The sequence below is a fragment of the Manis pentadactyla genome, chromosome 13 (genome assembly GCF_030020395.1).
Source record: "Manis pentadactyla isolate mManPen7 chromosome 13, mManPen7.hap1, whole genome shotgun sequence".
Taxonomy (NCBI): Eukaryota; Metazoa; Chordata; class Mammalia; order Pholidota; family Manidae; genus Manis; species Manis pentadactyla.
Genome location: NC_080031.1, coordinates 15606514 through 15628987, shown reverse-complemented (window position 1 = coordinate 15628987; position 22474 = coordinate 15606514). Strand labels below are relative to the sequence as shown.

The 22474-nt window shown below is 52.6% G+C and overlaps 1 protein-coding gene across 1 annotated transcript; it reads left to right on the top strand.

Moving 5' to 3' along the window:
* Window positions 1-2033: 2033 nt before the first annotated feature.
* ADAMTS8 (ADAM metallopeptidase with thrombospondin type 1 motif 8) lies at window positions 2034-21980 on the top strand. Its single transcript, XM_036930278.2, has 9 exons — window positions 2034-2905; window positions 10674-10913; window positions 11697-11832; window positions 12455-12622; window positions 13745-14046; window positions 15983-16166; window positions 18623-18795; window positions 18895-19070; window positions 20832-21980. Exons 1-9 carry the CDS (start codon window positions 2150-2152, stop codon window positions 21400-21402), a joined length of 2706 nt encoding a protein of 901 aa, XP_036786173.2. The 5' UTR covers window positions 2034-2149; the 3' UTR covers window positions 21403-21980.
* The last annotated feature ends 494 nt before the right edge of the window (window positions 21981-22474 follow it).

Here is a 22474-nt window from a genome sequence, read left to right as displayed (position 1 = left end):
TCTTTGGGGGCATTTCATCCTGTTAAAAAAAAACAAGCAACAAACAGAGCTTTCCCAGCTGAACCTAGAGGGCTCCAAAGACATTCAAGACTTTCCTGGTCGGGTTAAGTCTGCCACTTGCGGCCATTAATACATATCTAAGAGGAGAGGTGGGGGATCTGGACACAACCTCTCCACCCACTCCTCTCAGATGCTTATGAGAAAGGAAAGAAAACCTGCAAGATCCAACTGCAACTCACAATCAGATGTTCTACTCTGGGTGCCTAAATAGTGCCTAAAGAGCTTAAGAAGCGAAAACCAATAATCAAAATGTTACAACAGGCCTGAAGCAAAAGAGGATTACTCACTGCCTGCCCAGGTCAGACGCTCCCGGGGCTATTATACGGCTGTGCTGGGATGCAATGTTTTGTTAATTTTGGGAAAAGGATTACAGGGGCCATTCTTTCCATTCCCATGCCTCAGAAGTGTTTTTCTGAAACACCTGAGACTCAAGTTATTCCTATTTTGTAACTTATCCAGGGAAGATGATCGCAGCATGCTGGGTTGAGAAGTTCATCCTCTTCCTGGTCCGATTCAAAGCCATCCTTTCGTGTTTCTGAGAAAGCAGACAGATAGATGGGACACTGACTGGGAGGGAATTTGGCAGGGCTTCCCCCAGGTTCTGTGGTCACAAAAGGACTTTTGTGCCTGTGAGAGCCTCCTGTTTGGGGGTAACATACCCTGAGAAACTTGCACTCATGCTGAACCTCCACAGCTGGTGAAAGGCTTTCCATGGGCTCAGAAGAAGCAGGGATGACCTTAAGGGTCAGTACTCCCAACGCAGGCAGAGAGCTGGGCAGCTGCGAGTAAGCCAGCCAGCCAAAGACTTAAAGATCCTGATTGCAGTGAATCTCCCACACTAACAACTCAGAGTACTGGCAGAGAGGGGGGCGATGCTAGAACCTGTCCTTACGCTACAGGACCCTGAATGCAGTCCAGACCTGTACAGCTGAGACCAGGGTGTCATTAAGTGCTGCGTTTTGTGGTCTTGAGAGAGCACTGTAGACTGAGCCATTCCTCTCTTTTGGTTCAGTTCCCTCTCATCCCAGCGGATGTGGCAGTGTGGGACGTCCAGTCTGGTACAGGCAGCGGGCCTTGCAGTGAAGGGGGCTTGCCACCTATCATGAAGTCCCTTAGGCAGCTGAGCAGTACTCAGGTGGTTTTCAAGGCCAAACATGCAGTTCCTAGAGATCTGCTGCCCTCCCAGGGAGGCGCTTACCTCTCAGCTGGGGTGATTCCACTTTGCTGCCAACCTCCCCTCCACAATTTACCACTGTGCTTCGCTCTGCCCCCAAGTCTCTGGACCAGGCAGGTTGAGTCCTGGTCCAGAGAGTCCTTAGTTGAATTAACCAGGTGGTATTTTTCCCCCATCCCTAGAGTGGGGTGAAACTGTGGTTTTTAATAGAGAGCACGATTTTAGTATGACCTTTCCCACCCATTTCCTTTGCGTTGCAAAGAAAAGCTCCGGAACCTTCTCCAAGGGCCTCTTTTCTACACAGAAGGATCCCCGAGTGACTGCAGGGATCCGAACACTGTCGCTGGGCCAGTGCAGGAGCCTCTTCGGAGGATGTGCCCTGGGACTTGAACTGAGAGGCGAGCGAGACCCGGGAGTCCTGGGGACTCCGCCCCAAGGGCCCGCCCGGCATTGCAGGAGTTAATGCGGGACAGCGCGGAAAGGGAAGGGGAAAGAAGTCGGAGTTGACACTTAAGGGGGGGTCGAGGGGGGGCGAGTCTCACTGACTCCTGATTGGTTTTACATTTCATCCAAAAAAATTTTTTTTCTCTCCTCTCCTGCTCCCTCTTTGCAGTTTCTGCCTCTGATCCCAGGGGAGGGGAAGCGGGAATAGTGAGAGATCAAAAATAAACCTCTTATGTCAAAGCCGGGAAGGAAGTATAAATACGGAGGGCCCGGCAGCCCACTCGCTGCTTCCCGGGTTGGGGAGGAGGCTGCAGGCGGCTGCGCGGGGCCGGCGCGCGGGGCAGGGGCACCAGCTGCTCGCGCTCGGCCGGGCGCCCGGCGACCTCGCGGACGTCCCCTCCCGCGGAGAGAGCGGCCGGCCGCGCGCGCCGCCAGCACCTGCCCGGGCCCCTCGCCGCCGCCGGAGCCCCCATGCCCCGCGCCGCCCCCCGGTGGCCGCCGCTGCTGTTCCTGCTCCTGCTGCGGCCGCTCGCGCTCGGCGCCCCGGCCGCGCCCGGCGCCCGGCGGCGGGCCTCGGAGCCGGTGGGGGGACCCACGCGGTTGCCGGGCAGCGCGGGCGAGCTCGCGCTCCACCTGTCCGCCTTCGGCCGGGGCTTCGTGCTGCGCCTGGCGCCCGACGCCAGCTTCCTGGCGCCCGAGTTCAAGATCGAGCGCCTCGGGGGCTCGGGCCGAGCGGCCGGGGGCGAGCGGGCGCTGCGCGGCTGCTTCTTCTCGGGCACGGTGAATGGGGAGCCCGAGTCGCTGGCGGCCGTCAGCCTGTGCCGCGGGCTGAGCGGCTCCTTCCTGCTGGACGGCGAGGGCTTCACCATCCGGCCGCAGGGCGCGGGGCGCTCCCTGCGCCAGCCGCACCGCCTGCAGCGCTGGGAGCCCGGGGCCCGCCGCGGGACCCCCGGGCTCGCCGCCGCCTCCGAGGCCCACGCCCTCCCTCGAGCACCCGAGTGGGAGGTGGAGACGGGAGCGGGTCTGAGGCAGGAGAGAGGAGGCCAAGGGCAGGAGGAGGAGGAGGAGGAGGCGGGCAAGGAAGAGGAGGCAGAAAGCGCCAGCGAGCTGCCCCCGCCCTTGGGGGCCACGAGTAGGACCAAGCGGTTTGTGTCTGAGGCTCGCTTCGTGGAAACGCTGCTGGTGGCCGATGCGTCGATGGCTGCCTTCTACGGAGACGACCTGCAGGTAGGACTTTTTGCCTGGAGGCCCCCCGTCACCTCCCAGGGTGTCCACTCCCTCTGAGAAAACCCTTCACCCTCCTCATCCTGCCAAGACCCGTCCCGAACGAGGTCCGTTCCTTCCTTCCTTCCTGAGAAAGTTCAGTGATTCTTCTTAACCTCAGATGCCCGGGCTGCCTATGGCCCCTCCCCCACGCCCCTTCCAGTCTAGGTTGGGGATCCTGGCCTTCCTCCTCGCTGCTGCTCGCCCCGTCCCTGCAGCCTGAATCTCCTGCAGCACTTGGCAAACTGAACCGACAGTGGGTTTTAAAGGCCCCCTCCCACCTCCAAGCACCTGCCTCACCCAGTAGAGATCAAAATTGGACATGTTGGAAGAGCATCCACCCCAGCCCCCATTTCTCAGTCCCCTGCTGGTACCAGATGTGAGAGGCTCTCAAGGAAAGGCAGCTGGAATGGAAAGATGTGGCCATCTCATTCCCTTTGGGTACTGAACTGAGGTTGCCATAAGTGAAAGACATCGCTTGGAGGGAGTTGAACCTAGAAAGGGGCTGCCCAACTTCTGTGTGCCCAGCTGGTTCTGATCATGGGCTACCTTGCCAACCTGGCGCTGCGCCCTGGTGGAACTTGGCACTGCCAGCATCAGCACCAGAAGGGAGGGGAACAGAATTTCTGCCTAGGGGCTCAGTCAGGGAAACTGAAGCTTCAGTGGAAAAGGGAGGGGAAATGGGAGTGGAGATGTGAGCTTTCAGCTAATGTTCCTGGTGGGGCCAGAACCCTACTTGGTCCAGCCCAGCTGCCCTCAGCCCAGACAGCGATCTGGTGAGCTGGGACAGGAAAATTGTGTCCCGGGGACAGCTCCTATCTCCAGACTATTTCTAACTAGATTCAAAGACGGTGCAGGCTCAGGAGGAATATCTCCTGTCGCCTGATGCCCCAACACCTCCTGCAAAGACCAGGTGACAGGTAAGGGTTCCAGCAGCAGACTGCATCTTCTCTTCCCCTGGAGAGCCCAGACCAGAGATGGGCCAGGTAGAGAACCGACCTGCCCAGAGGTCACAGTGCCCTGAAAAAGGGATCTTGGCCACTGCAGCAGCTCAGTTAACACTTTTATTTTTGTGAGGACAATCTTGCCCAGGGATCCTATTCTAGGTTCAGCCTGTGCCCCACTGTTTGGGTCACCCAATGCTTCCACATCACCTGTGCAGAATAGTCTAGATAAGGCACAGTCAGCCCTTTTGTTTCTCACCCCATCATTCTCATGCTACAATCACTGGGAAATGCATTCTAGATGGAGTGAGGGGTCCGTGTGATTGCTTCTCGGGCTACTGCAGGGCCTGGGCAAACCCTGGGCAGGCTCCCCTGTACAGTATTGGGGATTTGCTTCTCCCACAGCATAGGAAGACAGCTTTGAGCCATCAGTGCAGTCTTCCCAACAGCTTTAGGTCTCTGCTGATTTAATAACTGTTTCCCTGCTTCCCTAAGAGCAAGGGGAGTCACCAGCTGCCTTCTCTCACTCTGTTCCCCAAGCAAGTCCTCCCATCTTAGGTTAAGCTTCTCCCATCTCAGGTTAAGACCATCACACTTGGCTACTAGGGGGCTCCACCAGAAAGAGAATGGAATACCTTCATTGCAACCCCAGAGGTGAGATGCTGAGCCCTCCCCATGCATGGACCAGTTTCCAACATCTGCCTGAGAACCAAAAGATAGGAAAGCCAACAAGAACATGGAGCAGAAACAGTAATTGCTTTTCAGTCTTCAGAATCATTATGTCCCCCTAATGCCTTCCTACCATCTCACTCTCTCAGCTCATCACCTAGACACTTAAGATACTGAGTATTGCCTCAAGGACACATGTGGCATCTCCAGACATCAGAGCTATCTAGAGCAACATGCTTTGGTTCTAGACTCGAGGACTCCCAGGCTGCTAAAGCAGGAGGCCAGGCTGGGTTTTGTCCCAGGTTTGCAGCACCAGACAGGTTGGCTTTTCTTCACAGAAGCTGCTCAGGAGCATTTCTAGTCTTGCGTGACTCCTGGCTGATGACCTAGTGCATGCTAGTCCCATTTCCTCCTGCTGCACATGCACAGGTTTCTGAACCTTTCATAGACATGCACCTCCACACCCAGCCAGCCCACATGGTTCCAGACCACACATCAGACTAGGCATTAGGGACCTGTGAAGGCTGAGTTCCTCTCCCTAGGAGGCCTGCTTTAGGTCTTACACCTGAAACAAAAGTCCTCTCTCGGCTAGACCAACCCTGTTATCACTCCCTCGGTCTCATTATGTCACAGCCCACCTGTACTCCTGCTGTCACTGTGCAGGAATGGAGTGGGGGCTGAGGCACAGCTGTTTCTATGACAACCCACCAGCCCCTCTTCCCTGGATGTTCCCCAGCTGTGGAGATGCCAGAGGATAGACTTGACCTTCTCAGTTCAGTCCCCTGGGCTTCCTAAACAGTCTGTGAGCTCAGCCAAAACAAGAATGAATATCAAGTTCTGGTTCCCCAAGACCTTGCCTGCCCAGACCCATCTCCCCAAAATAGAATCCAATTCCTTATAACTAACTCCCCAAGGAGTCTCATGCAGACTGCACTCACACAGACAGAAGGCACTTTGGGGTGTCCTAGCAACCTGGGGTGTGATGAGGAAGAAAAGACTTTACCCCCTCAAGGGCTTGAATTTCCTCATCTGTGAAGTGAGACACCTGGACTAGTCTAAGCATCTGTGAGGCTGCTTCATGATGAGTCTTCTGGAAAATTCAGCACTATGTGGGAAAGCCACTCCCTGAGTGCATTTGATTTGGAAGTGGTTTACACCCATCACCTCAGTGGAAATACCTGTGAGGGAGGCAGAGGAAGAAGGTGCGGCTCACAGAGGAAATATGACTTTCTCAAGGTCACACAGCTAGTAAGCCAGCAGGGCTGGGTCTGCAACCCACATCCCCTGCACCTGAGTCAGTGCTCTTTTTTACTGTGCCGTGCTGCTGCTGTAGCATGAGGAGGGTCTGTGACTGGCTCCGCTTACATCTCGACACCAGTCTATGTTGTGAGAATGGGTCATTAAATACAGCAGTCCAAAGATGCCCAGCCAAAGCGGGAGGCCTGAGAAGAAACCACCTTCAAGGCCAAGAGATTTATCCATGCCTGAGGCTGGTCTCACTGCTAAGTGATGATGAAGTTTTCCAGAACTCTGTGCACTTGGGTTCACTTAATCCTGTGACAGAAGGGGCCTCTGCCTGCCACCTTCTTATCTGGTTTCAGAGTTAAGGAGCACGGACAAAGGGGGTTTTCTGAAAGGAGGGACCCCCTCAGAAGAGACCATTAACTCTGTCTGTCTCTGGCCACTGATGATTGTGCCCTGGATGAAACTGGAACAGGAAGGCAGTGAGTGGCAGCTGAGCATTGCCCCACACTCCATCGGGGAAATCTATCTTGCCGGTGCATCAGTTGCGGGTGAGCTTCTGATTCTCTGCTTAGCAGAGACAGCCCTAGGAATGGCACCCATCTTCTGCACAGAAGACCAGAAGATACCCAAGATGTCAGGCTGCTAGCAAGCGATTTCAAGGAAGAGTTAAGCCACAGCCAGTTCATCTCACCCTGACAGTTCATCTCTGGGGAAGATGCCTTCCACAAGCCCTAATACGCAAGTGACCGTATTTCCCAGTTTGTCCGGCACAGTCCCGGTTTAGGCCTATTCTCGCATAATTAATCATAGCATCACCTCTCACTCTCAAAAGCCTCCTGGTTTGGATAACAACAGACACAGATCTGTGCCCCACTCACTCTGGAGCTACCCAAGTCTTCATGTGAATCATGCATACTCTCTGGCAAAAGAATGAGTCTTTTCTATCTCTTTGGTCTGCTGCACTCAGAATGATCAAGAACATGAAGTATTTCTCAAAGAAAATGTCCTAATATTCAAAATCTTTGCTTCACCACCTCTGCCTCCCGTGGTAGGAGGGAGGGGAGCATAGACAAGGTCAGGGGCAAGCTTTCTTGCATGCTTTAGGTCTGGTTGGGGTATGCTGTAGTTCTCCTTGCAGCAGCAAAGATGGGGGCAGTCAGTGCAATGATTTGGAGCACAGAGTTTGATGAGTAACAGAAATAATGGAGTGTGGAGTCTTGGGGAGCAAGTTACCAATTTATCTGCATGCCAATTTCTTTGGCAAAACAGAAACAGTTATACCAATGCCTTACCATTGTCTTGAAGATACAATAAAATATAGAAAGCAACTGACCTGGTGCCTGACACCTAGTAGGTGCCCCACAAAGTGTAGCTAATACTACAGCTGCCTTTGGAAATGGCTTCTGTCAGAATAGGAGGGCAGTGTGGTGACACACCATCACAGCCAGCCACGGGGTCATCTCTGTTGTCTCACATGGCTGAGAGGCCTTCGTTTTCAGCTTGCTTGGCTCAGAGTATTCAAGCTCGACTCCTTGTGGCTCCAGTAAGTGTGTGCTTTGGAGAGACGGCATCACTCTGTGCTGTTTTGAGAATGGGGCAAGATGAAAGACATCGGTACAGGCCCCTGCCTTTTCTCCTGTAACTTCTTCCTTCCTCCTTTGCTTCTCCCCCTCCTCCTCAGCACAGTCTCAGCCCCAGAGGGACGCTCAGGAGGAAAAGGAACAGCATGCATTGCTGAGGCAGAGGGTTTCCATGTTACCACTCTCCGTCTTGCCTCTCCCAGGTGCTCTGCAAGAAGTGGTAGGACCAAAGCATGAAGAGCCAATGAGCAGAGTGTAATGATGATGTTCTGAGCAGACAGAGCTGCTGGAAGTGTATCTGGCCCAGACCCGGCTTTTCCCTAGCCTCCCACCGTAGTTGGCCTTGGCTGACACAGGAGCTCTGTGGGAGGAATCTCCTTGTTTGTATCTCAAAGAATCAAAGAAGGCTCTGTCCCAGCCCAGCTGGCTGGGGTGTTGTTCTCTTTTCCAGGTCCTGGGGGCACCAATGGAGAAGGAGGCTCCCTGAGAAATGTCCCACCTCTTCCTAATGAGAATTAAGGGTAGGAGACACACACACACAAAGTCATTGATTCAAGATCAGGGTTGTTTGCCCACCCCTGGGGGCCAGTCCTGGGCTCCCACCTACCTGTTGTGGGTGTCAAAGGTTGTCTGCGGTGCTGGGGCCCCCACTCCACCAGGCATGGTCTTGTTCACATTCTTCAGAAAGCAGCCTGCACTTGTATGGTGTAGGGAGGTATAAATAGACACCAGGTGGTGGAGCAAGTTATCTGACCTTCTCTTTGGCCCCCGAGCCCGCTGTCTGTGGGACTGTAAGTCAGACCTGTCCCTTTGGCCAAGAATCAGAAGCTCACAGACTCATGGCCACCCGACTCCCAGATCCAGTGGTCTGTCCCCCTAGGGAACTATAGGGCGCACTACAAATGTCAGCCCCTACTGCCACCATTTCTCAGGGGAGCTCACAGTGGGGATGGCAGCCCTTCCATCTACAAAAGCTCAATGAGATAAGAGATGGGGAGGTAAGTGGGACCAGAACTTAAAATTTTAACAGAAACCCTGGCCCACATAGTCCTTGCAGCCCTTTTGCAATGGAAACTATCCTCTGAGATGGCAGCTGGATGGATATCAAATACCCTCAAATCTAACCCACCACCTTGAAGGAAAGTAGTTTGATCCAACTCAGCCTGACAGTTATTTGGTTTCTGTAGAAGATGCTTTGCACACCCTGAACTGCAAAGAAGACTCCCAGAAAACCTCAGTGCTGGGAAGTCCCCCATGCCTCACTTCATCCTTTGTGCAGCAGTTGATACCCATGTGTCTCTGGTTTCCCCTGGGAATGTGGCCATTGCATGGTCTCTGCTCAGCTGCGTTGCCTGAGAGCCTAGTCTGATTGGGTCAGCCTGGGAACAGAGGCCCTACCTAAACCTCCAATCTTCTGTTCCTCATGACTGGCCTTCTGAGACCAATGCTGAGCAGTGGGCATTTCTTATCTTGACACCTTCTTTGTAAGGTGTCATCACCCTGATTTTGTGGTTATGAAGCTGAGGCTTGAAAGGAAGAAATCTTGTGAGAGGAGCTGCAGATAGCCTCAGAAGAAATTCCAGGAATTGGTCCCTGGCCCATTGATCTCTGGCCCTTCCTGGGGCAAGAGAGCAGGACGCTATGCCCCTGGCAGCAGAGGGGACCTGGCAGGAAGTAGCCTCAGCAAGCTACCATTCCTCAGCCCTCACCCCCTGTTGCATAATGATATGATTGCTTTTTTCCCTTAGGAATCCAAGTCCAGGAGCAAGTGCCAAGTTTCAGCTTTGCTGATAAGATGTTTACATCAGCCTAAGCATAGCTGGAGTGCTTGACACACTAAGTAACCTAGGAGCCCATTTGTAGGGCTTACAAATACCTGGCTTATTGCCAGAGAGGTGAACAGACAGATCCCATTCACAAATAAAGGGATTCGTCTGCAACTCCTACACATGGCCTCCACTGATGGAATGTTCCTTTCTGGCCTTTCACCCTCCTTTCCCCTCCTTCTACTCCCACCTTCCAGAGCACAGGAAAGGAGGAAGAGGGGTTCATGGGCGATGGCATCCCAGGGAACAGGTAGCAGGGCAGGTGAGTGGCAGTTCAGCCGGTCACACTCTTGACCCTTTTGTCTCTTCTGCAAAATAGTCCAAGAGGACTGGGCTTCTGGAGGTCCCTGAGGCAGGAGAGTAAACCCTAATCTGGCCTCCTCCAGAGTTTAACAAGCAGTTAGCAGCCCAGGGACAGGACAGAGGCCAACCAGTCATGTGGACTCCTTCAGCTGGGCTGGGTGAAACTGAAAACAGGTGTGCTCCTAAATGTCCAGGTCTCACTGGGCTCACTGGGTTCTCTCAGGCCCCAGGCAGAAGGGAATATACCCTTCAGGGCTGTCCAGGCAGGAATCAGGAGGCTATTCACTGGGAAACTTAATGAGAAGACTGTAGGCTACAGAGACAGACATGCCTGGGCTGGCATTCTGGCTTTAAGAGCTGTGTGGCCTTAGACAATTATTTGACTTGTGTGAACCTCCACTTCCTCATTCATAAGGCGGGGTTATAATACCTACTTCACAGTTGTTGTGAGCAGTTAATGCAGTGACATACATAGTGCGGGCCCTGTGACCGCTGCAGAGAAGCTATTGTTAGAAGTGATTATTAGAGCAGTTTTCAAGGTCTACAGTTCCCACCCTGAAGAGGAGAGGTTACCCCAACAGACATCAGGAAAATGCCCCCCAGGATGCCAAGAAGGAAATTACACCAAACTTGAGTACTCAGGTAATTGCTTCTGCGCTGAAAACCAAGAGGAGATGCAGGTGGCTGACAGGGAGATGGTTGGTGTCTGGGTTAATACAGAATAACCAGCACAGTCCTGTAGAACTTTCTGTGACCATGGAAATGTTCTGTCTGCTCCATCCAGTCCCGTCACCCACTTGAAATGTGGCCAGCATGACAGAGGAACTTTGTTTTTAATTTCTTGAATTTTAACTAATTTAGATTTACATAGCCACATGTGGTAGGCCAAGATGTTAAATGCACATGCTTTAGAGCCAGGCCATCCAGGTTCAAATGCTGCCTCTGTACTCATTAGCTCAGTGCTCCTGGGCCAGTTTCTGAGCCTCAATTTTCTCATATGTAAAATGAAGCAAAATAATGCCAGAGCCTCTGGGGTTTTGTGAGCCTCCAGCAGGCTGCTGTCTATCAAATGCTCGGCACGGAGCCTGGCATGTGGGGCATAACAAGGGCAGGTGGCAGCAGCTGGCAGTGGCCTGGGGGCTTTACTCTTCACTCTTCCCTGCAGAACCACATCCTGACGCTGATGTCTGTGGCGGCCAGCATCTACAAACATCCCAGCATCGGCAACGCCATCAACCTGATGGTGGTCAAAGTGCTGATAGTGGAGGATGAGAAACAGGGCCCGGAAGTGTCCGACAACGGCGGGCTCACGCTTCGCAACTTCTGCAGCTGGCAACGGCATTTCAACCAGCCCAGTGACCGGCATCCTGAGCACTTCGACACTGCCATTCTGCTCACCAGACAGGTCTGTGGGCCAGCTCCCAAAGCCGGGGAGGCAGGGAGGCGGGCTGGCAGGTCAGAGGGCCATGAGGCCTGCCAAACTTGGGAGACATCTCCCTGCTGGCCCCAGTGGGACACCACGGAGCCGCGTGTGTGCAGTGAGGAGGAGGAGGTCAGGAGCCCAAGTGTGAGGCGTTTACAAGAGAAGGAGAAGAATCTCATGAGGGCTCTTGTCCAACCGTTTGTGACCAGCTGTCTGTTGAGGTCATAACAAGAGGAAACGGGCTCAGACTGCCTGGTGAGAGGTCTGGAGTTGGACTGAGAGGCAATCCAGCTGCAGTTGTTGATAAACATAGGGGCAGGTAGCCAGGGGGTTATACTCAAGATCACCCCCAAATCAGAAGGCCTGTCCACCTGTCTGGTGCAATTTAAGCAGATGTCTTCCTGTGGACTGGGCAGGGTAATAGCGTGTGCCAGGCCCTTGTCACTCTGTCAGACCTACCACACCCCTAGGGGGCAGGGACTGTTCTTAGGCCCATTTTACAGGTGAGGAAACTGAGGCACAGAGCAGCCACACAGCAGGGTCAGCAGTCCTAAGCACAATGCCCTCCTGCCTCCCAGAACAAGCTTTCAAAGGCCCAGCACACCCTGGGGCATGCCAGCACAGGAAAGAAATGCACTTCCTCACTCGTGGCCTTTGTGAGGAAGTGGGGCTTTGGGCTTAAAGTCTTTCCTTCAACTCAGGAAGAGCGGGAACAGGAAGATCTCCTGTCCCAGGCCCTCACACTTTGCTCTCTCCACCAAGCAGAACTTCTGTGGGAAGGAAGGGCTCTGTGACACCCTGGGTGTGGCAGACATTGGCACCATCTGCGACCCCAACAAGAGCTGCTCCGTGATCGAGGATGAGGGGCTCCAGGCGGCCTACACTCTAGCCCACGAGCTGGGTAAGACACGCCACACCAAAGCCTGCTTTGCTATGCCAGAGGGAACTGCCTCTCCCAAGGCAAGGCTGGCCCAGGTTCTGAGGAATATGACCAGTTTCCCCTAACAATTCAGACAGCGTGCTGATACGCAGTTAGATACTGTGCTTTCTCCATTCCCACCCTGAGAGTCAGGCCAAAATACTAAAATAACATCCCAAACCATCATCAGAGGTTGCCAGGAAGATGCCAGAACATGCAACAAATGCTCAGGGAAGGTTGTGACGCTGTGTCCAAGCTGAGCTGTAGGAATTCTAGGAAGATGGGTTGTAAGTGAGCAAATAATGGAGGTGAATATGAATTTAGGACAGGCTGAGGCAGAATGTGAGGAGCACCACTGCTCCTTATTCCTCTGAGAAAGTTTCTGGGAAGAGAAAAGCCCAGAGTGAAGCCTGAACCAGAAATCTTTAGGGAATAAGGGATGGCAGATCCCATGAGAAGCTGGTGACTGGTCAGCCCTTCAGCCCCTTCTCCTGCCAGTGGAGAGGGATGGGGTGCTGGGCCCTGTGGGAGCCCTCGGGGTAGGGCGGATGCTGGAGAGCAGGGAGGCCCTATAGGGTGAACTCAAGTCTCTGTCCATCCCCAGGGCACGTGCTCAGCATGCCCCATGACGACTCCAAGCCCTGTACCAGGCTCTTCGGGCCCATGGGCAAGCACCACATGATGGCGCCCCTCTTCGTCCACCTAAACAAGACCCTGCCCTGGTCTCCCTGCAGTGCCATGTACCTCACAGAGCTCCTGGACGGTGGGCATGGTAGGTGTCCCTCAGGCTGAGCTCTGCCAGGCCGGCCCACTTGCACTGCTGTTGGCACCTGCACTGTTTCAGCTGAGCTCCATCACAAAGCGCCGGGGACATTTTGGGTCAGAAGAGCCTTCTTCGGCAAAGTGTCCCTCCCCCAAGCCCCGTGCTGTGGTGGGCTAACCAGCCCCAAATCTTGCTCTCCTTGCCTCCTCTTCCCGCAGCCAGAGTTTTGGGCTAATTTAGATGATTAGTCACCAAGTGGGTAGAATGGGACCTAGAAGATTCTCTGGATGAGGAGGGTTTAAACAGAGCTTGAAGGAATGACGGAGGAATGTTTGTAATACAGCAGAGAGAAGAGAGCATTCCAGGCTGGAGGGACAGATCACAGTATAGCCTAGGGATAGCAGGGAGGCGGGGAATAAGTCACGTGAGAGTGACGAGTAAGGGTGAGGCGGGGGGGGTGGGGGGCCAGGTTATAGGAGTTTGACTTGTGTAAAGCACTGAGAACAGTTTATTCTTAATTTTTCTCACTAAAAAGCAGGGGCACATATGAAATAAAAAATAACAGATTATCCAAAACGTCAGTCCTTTGGCTGTATTTTGTATGCCATGGCCTTTGCGAGCCCATTTCTATCCAGTTAATAGTGACGGGGATTAGTATTACAATTAAGTGGTATTCCCTAGGTACACACTGAATGCGTATAAGGTGTTCTAAGGAAATTCAGTCCTAAAAAAATTTTGCTACTGATAGTCAAAAACTGGACCAGCTCCATATAGATGACTGTTAACAGTTTTTATTTATTTATTTTATTAAGGTACCATTGATATACAATCTTATGAAGATTTCACATGAACAACATTGTGGTTACTACATTCACCCATATTATCAAGTCCCCTCACACACCCCTTTGCAGTCACTATCCATCACTACAGTAGTAAGATGCTATATAGAGTCACCACTTGTCTTCTCTGTGCTTTACTGCCTTCCCCGTGAAGATTGAGGTCAAGGACACCGTGATGTCTAGCCTTTAAGCCCATCGGTAGGAATGGAGCTGTAATGTGGGAGGATGTGGAGGTCTGGGAGATGGAAACGCCTGTCCTTATTCTTGTTCCTCTGCTTCCTCCGTCTCTCAGGAGACTGTCTCCTAGATGCCCCCACCTCAGCCCTGCCCCTCCCGACAGACCTCCCAGGCCGTAGGGCCCTCTACGAGCTGGACCGACAGTGCAAGCAGATCTTTGGGCTGGGTTTCCGCCACTGCCCCAACACTTCTGTGCAGGACATCTGCGCCCAACTCTGGTGCCACATGGATGGCGCTGAGCCCCTTTGCCACACAAAGAATGGCAGCCTGCCCTGGGCTGATGGGACGCCCTGTGGGCCTGGGCACCTCTGCTGGGATGGCAGCTGTCTGCCTGAGGAGGACGTGGAGAGACCAAAGGTGAGGGTCGGCCACCTGGGGCTGGGGAGAGGGCTGGGGAAGGGCTGTTTTCAAGGAGGAACCCCACCTGAGGGTCATGAAGAGACTCTGGGCCAGGCTGCAACTATGACTTCCCATCTTTTAACAAACAAAGCAAAGCATATTTATCCACATGCGGGAGGAGCCCTCGGAGGCTGTCCTCATAGCGGACAGATGACGCTACCAGTGTTCCGGGCACCTTGGGAACGCCCCCTTTGGACGTGCTTTGGAGCTGACTTGAAGGCTTGTGAGGCTTTGCGAGAGGTGTGAGACACTCCAGCACAAAGACAGAAGGCGGCCACCCAATAAACGGAAGTCGTTATGAATTCTACTGTAAACACATGGAGTGGCAGCAGAAGGGGAACATTCCGTCAAGAACCGAGGGCAGAGTACTCAGGTCCTACCCGTGTCTGAGCTGAGCTCCCGCTGAGAGGTCCGGAGAATGAGGGTAGTCGGGGAATTCCACACTTAAAGGGGAGGAGGGGGCAGAAATCAGAACCGCCTCCAAACCAGGCAGAGAGAACTTGGCCCAGGATGCAGTAAACTTACAAGAAAAACTGAAGCAATGCCAGTGAGCGTTTTTAAACAATTTGCTTCTTTGCCCTGCCCTTAATGCTTCCAAACCAAGAGGCCGATCACGTTTCTTTTACTGCAAGTCACTGAGCCTTTATGAAACAGCGGCTGCCGAGTTTTGCAGCCTGGTCGGGGCCTAGCACTGAACCAACGGGGTGGCCTGAGCACCCATTCTCCAGAGGGCCGTCCTCACAGGCATGTCCTTTGCCCTGAGCCTCAGGCACCAGCTTGTCCAGGAAAGCCACACTCTCTTTCCAAGCCTGAGCTGGAGCAGGTTTCACAGATTCCTCCTTAGCCACCCCCACCCTCCCAATTCAGACATGAGCTTCTCTTCTAGATACCCACCCTCGCCTATACTGAGTGCTTCACAGAGTACTGGGGGCAGGGGACTGTCCAGTGTCCCCCAGCACAGGGCCAAGCTCAAGGCAGGGAGGGGTGACATGGAATGATCATGGAATGATGTTCATCATCTATTTTTAAGGGGAAAAGACAGATTACAAAATACTATGTATACATATATGACAGAATCATATCTGTGTCAAATAAAAACATATTTATGATCATATAGTCAGAGGAAAAGAATGAAAGGATATTGATGAAAACCACGTCAATGGTTTTACCTGGGTAGTTGGCATGTTTTTTAAGGTGTTACTTTCTATTTTACACTTGTTTATATTTTTCATTTTTTGTATAATCATGTATTTTGTAATTATTCAAAAATTACTTCCACTTTGAAAACTCTGAATCCATCAAGGACAAAGCTTTGTTCTCCTGGGGTCTATTGTAAAGTTGGAAGCTATTCTTGGCTTCCCAGGCATTCTCTTGCCACCCTGGAACTGGTAGCTGGCAGACCAATGACAACACCTCCCAGCGATTGTTCCTTTAGACCAGACTTCCCAACCTCGGCACCAGTGCCACGTGGGCTGCATAAGTCTTGGCTGTGGGACTGTTTAGCAGCACCTCTGTTCTAGAGGCCAGAACAGAACATATGCCCTCCCCTGTTGTGACAACCAGGATGTCTCCAAACATTGCCAGATGTCCCCAGAGGATGAGATTGGCCCCAGTGGAAAACCACAGCATTAGATCCAACCTTATTCCCATATAAGAGTTTCATTCAACAACTAATATTGAACACCTTACTAAGGCTGGGCCCTGTTTAGACACTGCAGAGTCAGCCATAAGCAGGCCCAGCATGGTCATTATACAAATGAAGAGGGCGATTTGCCAAACTCCATGCACCAGGCTGAGCATAAAGAGAGGAGTCAGGGCCGGGATGCCCTGGCCCGCCCCTGGCACACCAGGAACTGAGGCCATCCCAACTCTGCTCCTGACTTGTGTGTTTCAGGCTATGGTGGATGGAAGCTGGGCCCCATGGGGACCCTGGGGAGAATGTTCTCGGACCTGTGGAGGAGGAGTGCAGTTTTCACACCGCGAGTGCAAGGACCCTGAGCCTCAGAATGGAGGAAGGTACTGCCTGGGTCGGAGAGCCAAGTACCAGTCGTGCCACACGGAGGAATGTCCCCCTGACGGTGAGCGCCACTTAGGGCCCTGCCTGCAAGAGCAGCTGATCCCCAGCAGTGGGGGGGCAGGGGGAGGTCTCCCAGGATGCAGAGCTATCCTGTGACCCAGACAAAAATGGACTCTGCAAGGCCCCAAGTTTCAGAGCAGCCCTTAGCAACCCAGGACAGCTCTCATTGTGCTGGAAGAGGGTTCTGAAGTCAGAAACAGAAAATGCTCTGGTCTTCCAAGCTACAGAGATAGAGGACGTCCCTCCCAACCACACTTAGGGTACACAGGGGGCCTCTGAAGGGGGCTAGTGTCTAGGATTATAATCCTCATGGAGGCATCTGAACCCTCATCTGTGTGCAGAATAGAAGCGTTTCCAAAGCAAGTGTCAGAGCCAAACCTCCAATGTCTTTCCATCCAACATTCAGCCCAGGGCAGGGGGGGATTTCTGAATCTGATTCTGCTGCACATTCCTCTGGAGAAGAGTTGTTCGTTTTCCCTTGGGGCTATGGCAACTGCCTGATGGAACCTTCCCAGGAAGCAACACCACCTCTACCTCCCCTGACACATTCCTACTCCAGTACAGGCTAGAAAGCACACACATTCACTCAGAGGCACTCAGGGGCATCTCACATCTAGTGAAGGGGGAGTTTTTTTCCCACCATCCCATGCAACTCCCTTTAGTGCCTCCCCTTCGTGCAGCTCCAGGAAGTACTGGCAGGCAGCAGAGTTTAAGAGAGATTCACCCAAGTGCAAAGATGCACTAGCACTGAGGTAGTGGGTAATGGGGGAAACTGTAGACTTTGCAGTTTTGCAAGACAGTTAGGATCCACAGTGGTGTGGGGCTCTAGAAACTTTGCCCTGGAATTGTGAGAGTTTGCCTAGCATACAGGGTGAAGGGTTCCTGGGGGAGCGAAAGGTGACAGGGATGAATAAAAGGTACAAGGTAGGCATGGACAATAGGTGATGTCATGATCTCAAATGCACCGGGATCAGCCCTCTTAATCAGCAAGTGTTTTTTAGTGCCTCTGTGTGGCTAAAACTGTGATGGATGTTATAAATGACATAAAAGATGCACAAAGCATGGTCTCCATCCCCAAGGAACTTGCAGTCTAGTTAGAGATCCAACTAAACCTTTTACAACTAAAATTTAATTTATGTGGCCTGGGTCCCAGACTTACGAGAAATTCAGACCAGGGAAAAGCCTGGGCTAGTCAGCAGCTTCATGGGAGTTTAGGCTGAGCGGGGCCTGGAGGACTGAGATGGTAAGGAGGTGCGGGGGGATGTCCAGGAAGGGGGCTCTGAAAGGGGCTGAGATTCACTCCGGCAGAGTCAAGCAGAATGTACTAGCGTTTTAAGGCCAGACCACAAAGGTCCATGGGAGCTAAAACGGCACCTGGAGGTCATCTGTGTCAGCTGGCCTGTCAGGTCACCTGGAAAGCTTTTTCAAGCACAGGGGCCCAGATCCCCCAGATGTTCTGAATCAGAATCTCAGGAGTAGGGCCTGACCATCTGTTTTGAAAAGTCTCCAAAGGCCATGCAGATGTACAGCTAGGGTAGAGAGTCTCAGTGGGAAGAGCAGGTTTAATTTCAGGATCGTGAGGGGGGGAAGCCCTATGTCTTACTTCAGATGGATTGTTCTAGAAGTAGCATGCAACAGGAGGAGAGGGGAGGCAGACTGTGTAGGAGGCTGGGCAGCAGGTCTCCCATGAAACCACAAGGCCCGGGCTTGTGGGAGGATGACAGAGACTGTGGGTGTGTAATGGAGACATTTGGAGTCACAGATTGTCCTGAGAAGAGGGTAGGACGAATAACAGATTAGAAATAGTGGATGCAGATGCTCAGATGCTCAGAAGAGAGCAGATTCCACTCTCAGGCTGGAATATGGTGGCGTCACCAAATGAAAATCAAACCAGCTCATGGAGGAACCGCATGGAACTGGGCCTTGCAGAGCTGGAGTGCTGGAGGTCATTGCAGTACCACCAATGGAGTCCCCCACCCACCAGACACCTAGAATTACAGCAAGTTGGGGGTACAGGCAAGCTCAGAAGTAGAGATGTAGCCCTGGGAGTCTTTGGCCACATGTTCAGCATCACCATGGAAGTGAAGATAGAGCACAATTAGCAGAGGCCCAAAAATATAACTCCATGTGTGATCCTATGCCCTCCAAGCTTACCAAAGTGTCACTTGTTCCTAAGTTTATTCATCTTTAAAAGAGAAGCAATAGGGGAAAGATATTTATCCCAGGAAGCCCAGCTGAGGCTGCATGTTCCTTTCCTTGCTGCTATGAGCAAGGGTCATGCGTGAATCTCTGTTGGATGTGGCTAGGAGCATTGGGCTCAGATGGCACTGAATCTGTGTTCTGAGGTTGGGTCAGAACCAGGAGGAAGAAAGGTGCCCTGAGTCAAGCTTTCTCCAGCTGAGTCCTCCCGGCTTTAGCTCAGCATGTTAGCTCCATGCTGTTTCTTCCTCTTTTCAGGGAAGAGCTTCAGGGAGCAGCAATGTGAGAAATATAATGCCTACAATTACACTGACATGGATGGGAACCTCCTGCAGTGGGTCCCCAAGTACACGGGAGTGTCCCCCCGGGACCGCTGCAAGTTGTTCTGCCGAGCCCGGGGGAGGAGTGAGTTCAAAGTGTTCGAGGCCAAGGTGAGAATCCTTCTGCAGCTCAGATCCACACAGATGGGAAGGAAGGCCACCTGGCCCCCCTGCAAGCTGCCTCTCTGACCTCTCCTTTACCTGCTGCAGGTGATCGATGGCACCCTATGTGGGCCGGAGACTCTAGCCATCTGTGTCCGAGGCCAGTGTGTCAAGGCTGGCTGTGACCACGTGGTGGACTCACCTAGGAGGCTGGACAAATGTGGGGTGTGTGGGGGCAAAGGCAACTCATGCAGGAAGGTGTCCGGTTCTCTCAGCCCCTCCAGGTGAGCTTCCCCGGTAGTTCTGTACCAGGTAAAAGAGCAGAACAGGCTTTGGAATCACATCTGCCTATGTTTAATTGTGGCTGCTACTTAATAACCACGAAGTACTGAGCTTCCATTCCTTTAGAAAATATCTGTCCTCTCCATCTCAGAGTCATCGTAAGGAGTGCTGAGGTGGGCGGAGCACTGGACACAGGGTCTGGCCCATAAAAAGGGCAGGGGAGGCCACATGGACAGGGATGTGTCATCTCTGATTCAGCAGAGCTGCACTGAGTAACCAGGACCTTTGCCAGAAAGCAGTCCTTCCAGGCCTGTTTTGGGAAAGACATCTCCCCCGACACCTGGCAAGTGCCATCCTTTCTGCAGGTGGCTCTTCACAGAGGGGGACCTTGGCAGCCTCAGTGCTTTCATGAGTGTAAGAATTCCAGATGCTTTTTCTCATCGTAAAGCCACACATTCATAAAGCTCTTAGTGTTTGTCTAAGTGCTTTCACTTCTGTGGCCTCATCTGATTCCTAAAATAAGTCTATCACGTAGGCAGGGCCATTGCAATTATTGCCCACTTACAGATGAAGAAATTAAGGCACAAAAAGATTACCTGACTCTTCTGTGGTCACCTTGCTAGCTGATGACAGCCAGGAAGAGAGCCCAGGTTTCTTCATTCCTGGGCTGTCATTCTCCCGCCATCACATGCATTGCCAGAGAGGAGGGGAAGCATATATGCTGTATGGCCACACTGTACCCCGCTCTATCTGTCTGTCTCTCTCTCTCTCTCTCTCTCATCTCATCAGGCTCAGAGAACAACAGTTCACCACAGACAACTTGGGAGCCTTTTCAAACTTTAAAAATATAGAAACAAGAAGTGCTGGACATGGGATATTCAGATACAGGGTCCCTCAGCCAGCTTCCTCCTAGGCATTGGGCATATGGGCCTGTGGACACTGTGACAACTGCCTTACACTAGGCAGCCAGCCTCCCCTGGGTGTAAGGCAAGAATGGCAAAAAACCCACTGACTGTCCTCAATCCTCCTCACCTTCCTCCTGGCCTAGCTAACCCGAACATTAATCCCCGAAGAGAAGAATAAGAACTAAAGTTTCTCCATCTCACATAAAGCCCAGATCTACAGTAGAGTTGGGACATTTTCCCCAACAGCATGCTGTGCTCCAAACAGCACACAGCCCATGGTGCCTGGGCACGTCCAGAAGAGGGCTCCTCAGAAGCAGCTTTACCACCCTGCTTCCTGCCCAAGAGCCATAGCAACCAAACACGGGGACTTGATTGACTTTAAGAGGCGGAGTGAGATGTCTGTCCTGGTCGGGGGCCGGAGTGAATGTGTGGAATAGATTTTTCCACATGGGTTTGAGCTCTGTGTGTGAAAGTGGCCAAGTGGAGTTTCATGCCAGGGCAAGGAGCTAAATGTGTTTGGGATCTTGCTGGAGCCACACGCCACCAGCTTTGGCAGCACCAGTGTGGTTCTTCAGACCCCTCTGGGCTGCCTTCCTCTCTGTGCTGTTGTCAAGACCCACAAGTCTAAACTCCAAACATTTAAAATAGAGTTGCCAGGCAGAGCAAAAACCCTTGACAATCCCAATGTACGAAACATTCCTGGTGGCCTCGGCAGCTAATTTATTTGGAACTTCGGGGCGACTAGTTTATTACTTGCTGGTGGTTTTTTCTGCCCACCGCAGTCCAGCACGCTAACCTCCTGAGGCACCAGTCTGGGTAGCCACTGGTCCTGAGGGTGTTTTTCTGTTCCTATCATAGTTATGGCTACAACGACATCGTCACCATCCCAGCTGGTGCCACTAACATTGATGTGAAACAACGGAGCCACCCAGGGGTCCAGAATGATGGCAACTACCTGGCATTGAAGACGGCTGATGGGCAGTACCTGCTCAATGGCAACCTCGCCATTTCTGCCATAGAACAGGACATCTTGGTGAAGGGGACCATCCTTAAGTACAGCGGTTCCATTGCCACCCTGGAGCGGCTACAGAGCTTCCGGCCCCTGCCCGAGCCTCTGACCGTGCAGCTCCTGACAGTCCCTGGTGAAGTCTTTCCCCCCAAAGTCAAATATACCTTCTTTGTTCCGAACGACATGAACTTCAGCATACAGAACAGCAAAGAGAGAGCAACCACTAACGTCATCCAGCCCCTGCTCAATGCGCAGTGGGTCCTGGGGGACTGGTCTGAGTGCTCGAGCAGCTGTGGAGCCGGCTGGCAGCGGCGGACTGTGGAGTGCCAGGATGCCAGTGGCCAGGCCTCCGCTGCCTGCAGCAAAGCTTTGAAACCTGAGGATGCCAAGCCCTGTGGAAGCCAGCCGTGCTCCCCATGATCCCATCTTGTGCTCATAGACTCGGGGTGCTGGGGTGCAGACAAGGGTCCCCATAGTGGGACCTAGGGAGATGGTATGGCCTACCCAGGCCTCCCATTGCCACAGCCCCTCCAATTTGGCATGCACTCATAGCAGGGAGGAAAAGAGAGGATACGGATGACAGATCCCAAAGTCAACTACCTAGTGGACTGGACCTTGCTTGAGTTAAAGGGTAGAAACTGCACTTATTGACCCAAACAGGAGACTCAGTCAGCCCATCTGCAAAAAGGACTGGCAGTGTTAAATGAAAAATAATTTTCTATTTGGTTTCTACCTCAAAGGGGACAAAATTAGGAAAAGAGTAGCATGGCATGGGGGGTGGATGATGAAAGTTAAAGCAAGATCCATAACTGCATCCCAAGCTCTCTTGAGAATGGATTGTGCCTCTCATCAGTATCCAAGTCCATCTCCTAAGGGGCTGTGGAGCTCCAGGATTACGGAAAGCCATGTGCTCTCGGGCTTCCACCAGCAAGGTGGATCCATTTCAAGTATTTATGCAAATGTGTCTCTGAACTAAAGTGTGATCTTGTGCCAAAGCAGTGGTCTGATCTAGTTCAGTATTTCTTTGGAAAGGGCAGTGGACCGAGGGCCCCAGGACAGCGGCTAACACTAGGTCACCTTACCTTAGGGTAACACACATGGGGAAGCCGGCACCTTGCCTGAAGCTTCCGTGGGCCTGCTGACTGCAGCTTATTCAGGCAACTCTGCATTTGCATAATCTAGACCAGTGGTTCTCAAGCTATCGTGGGCATCATGATCATCTAGAGGTCTTCTTACAAACAAGTTCCCAGGTGACGTGGAGGCTGTTGGTTTGGGAGCCACACTTTGAGAACCACTGCTCTGGTGGAAACTTCCAGCTCGGAGGTTACAGTGGTTGTGTGATGCCTCTGAACTTGTTATTCCTGAGAAAGACTATCCCGTTACACTCCACATACCTCCCCACCCTCACTTTTACATACCGACCAGCTGGAGATACAAGGCTCCCTGAGGTCCCAAGACATGCTGAACCCGTATCTAAGCAATGCCATCCCAG

What these genes read in the sequence shown, in the direction of transcription:
- ADAMTS8 (XM_036930278.2), top strand. Translation starts at nt 2,150, where the DNA reads ATGCCCCGCGCCGCCCCCCGGTGGCCGCCGCTGCTGTTCCTGCTCCTG. An exon ending in CCATTCTGCTCACCAGACAG is followed by an intron (nt 10,914 to 11,696) that starts GTCTGTGGGCCA and finishes TCCACCAAGCAG; the next exon opens with AACTTCTGTGGGAAGGAAGG. An exon ending in TCAAAGTGTTCGAGGCCAAG is followed by an intron (nt 18,796 to 18,894) that starts GTGAGAATCCTT and finishes TACCTGCTGCAG; the next exon opens with GTGATCGATGGCACCCTATG.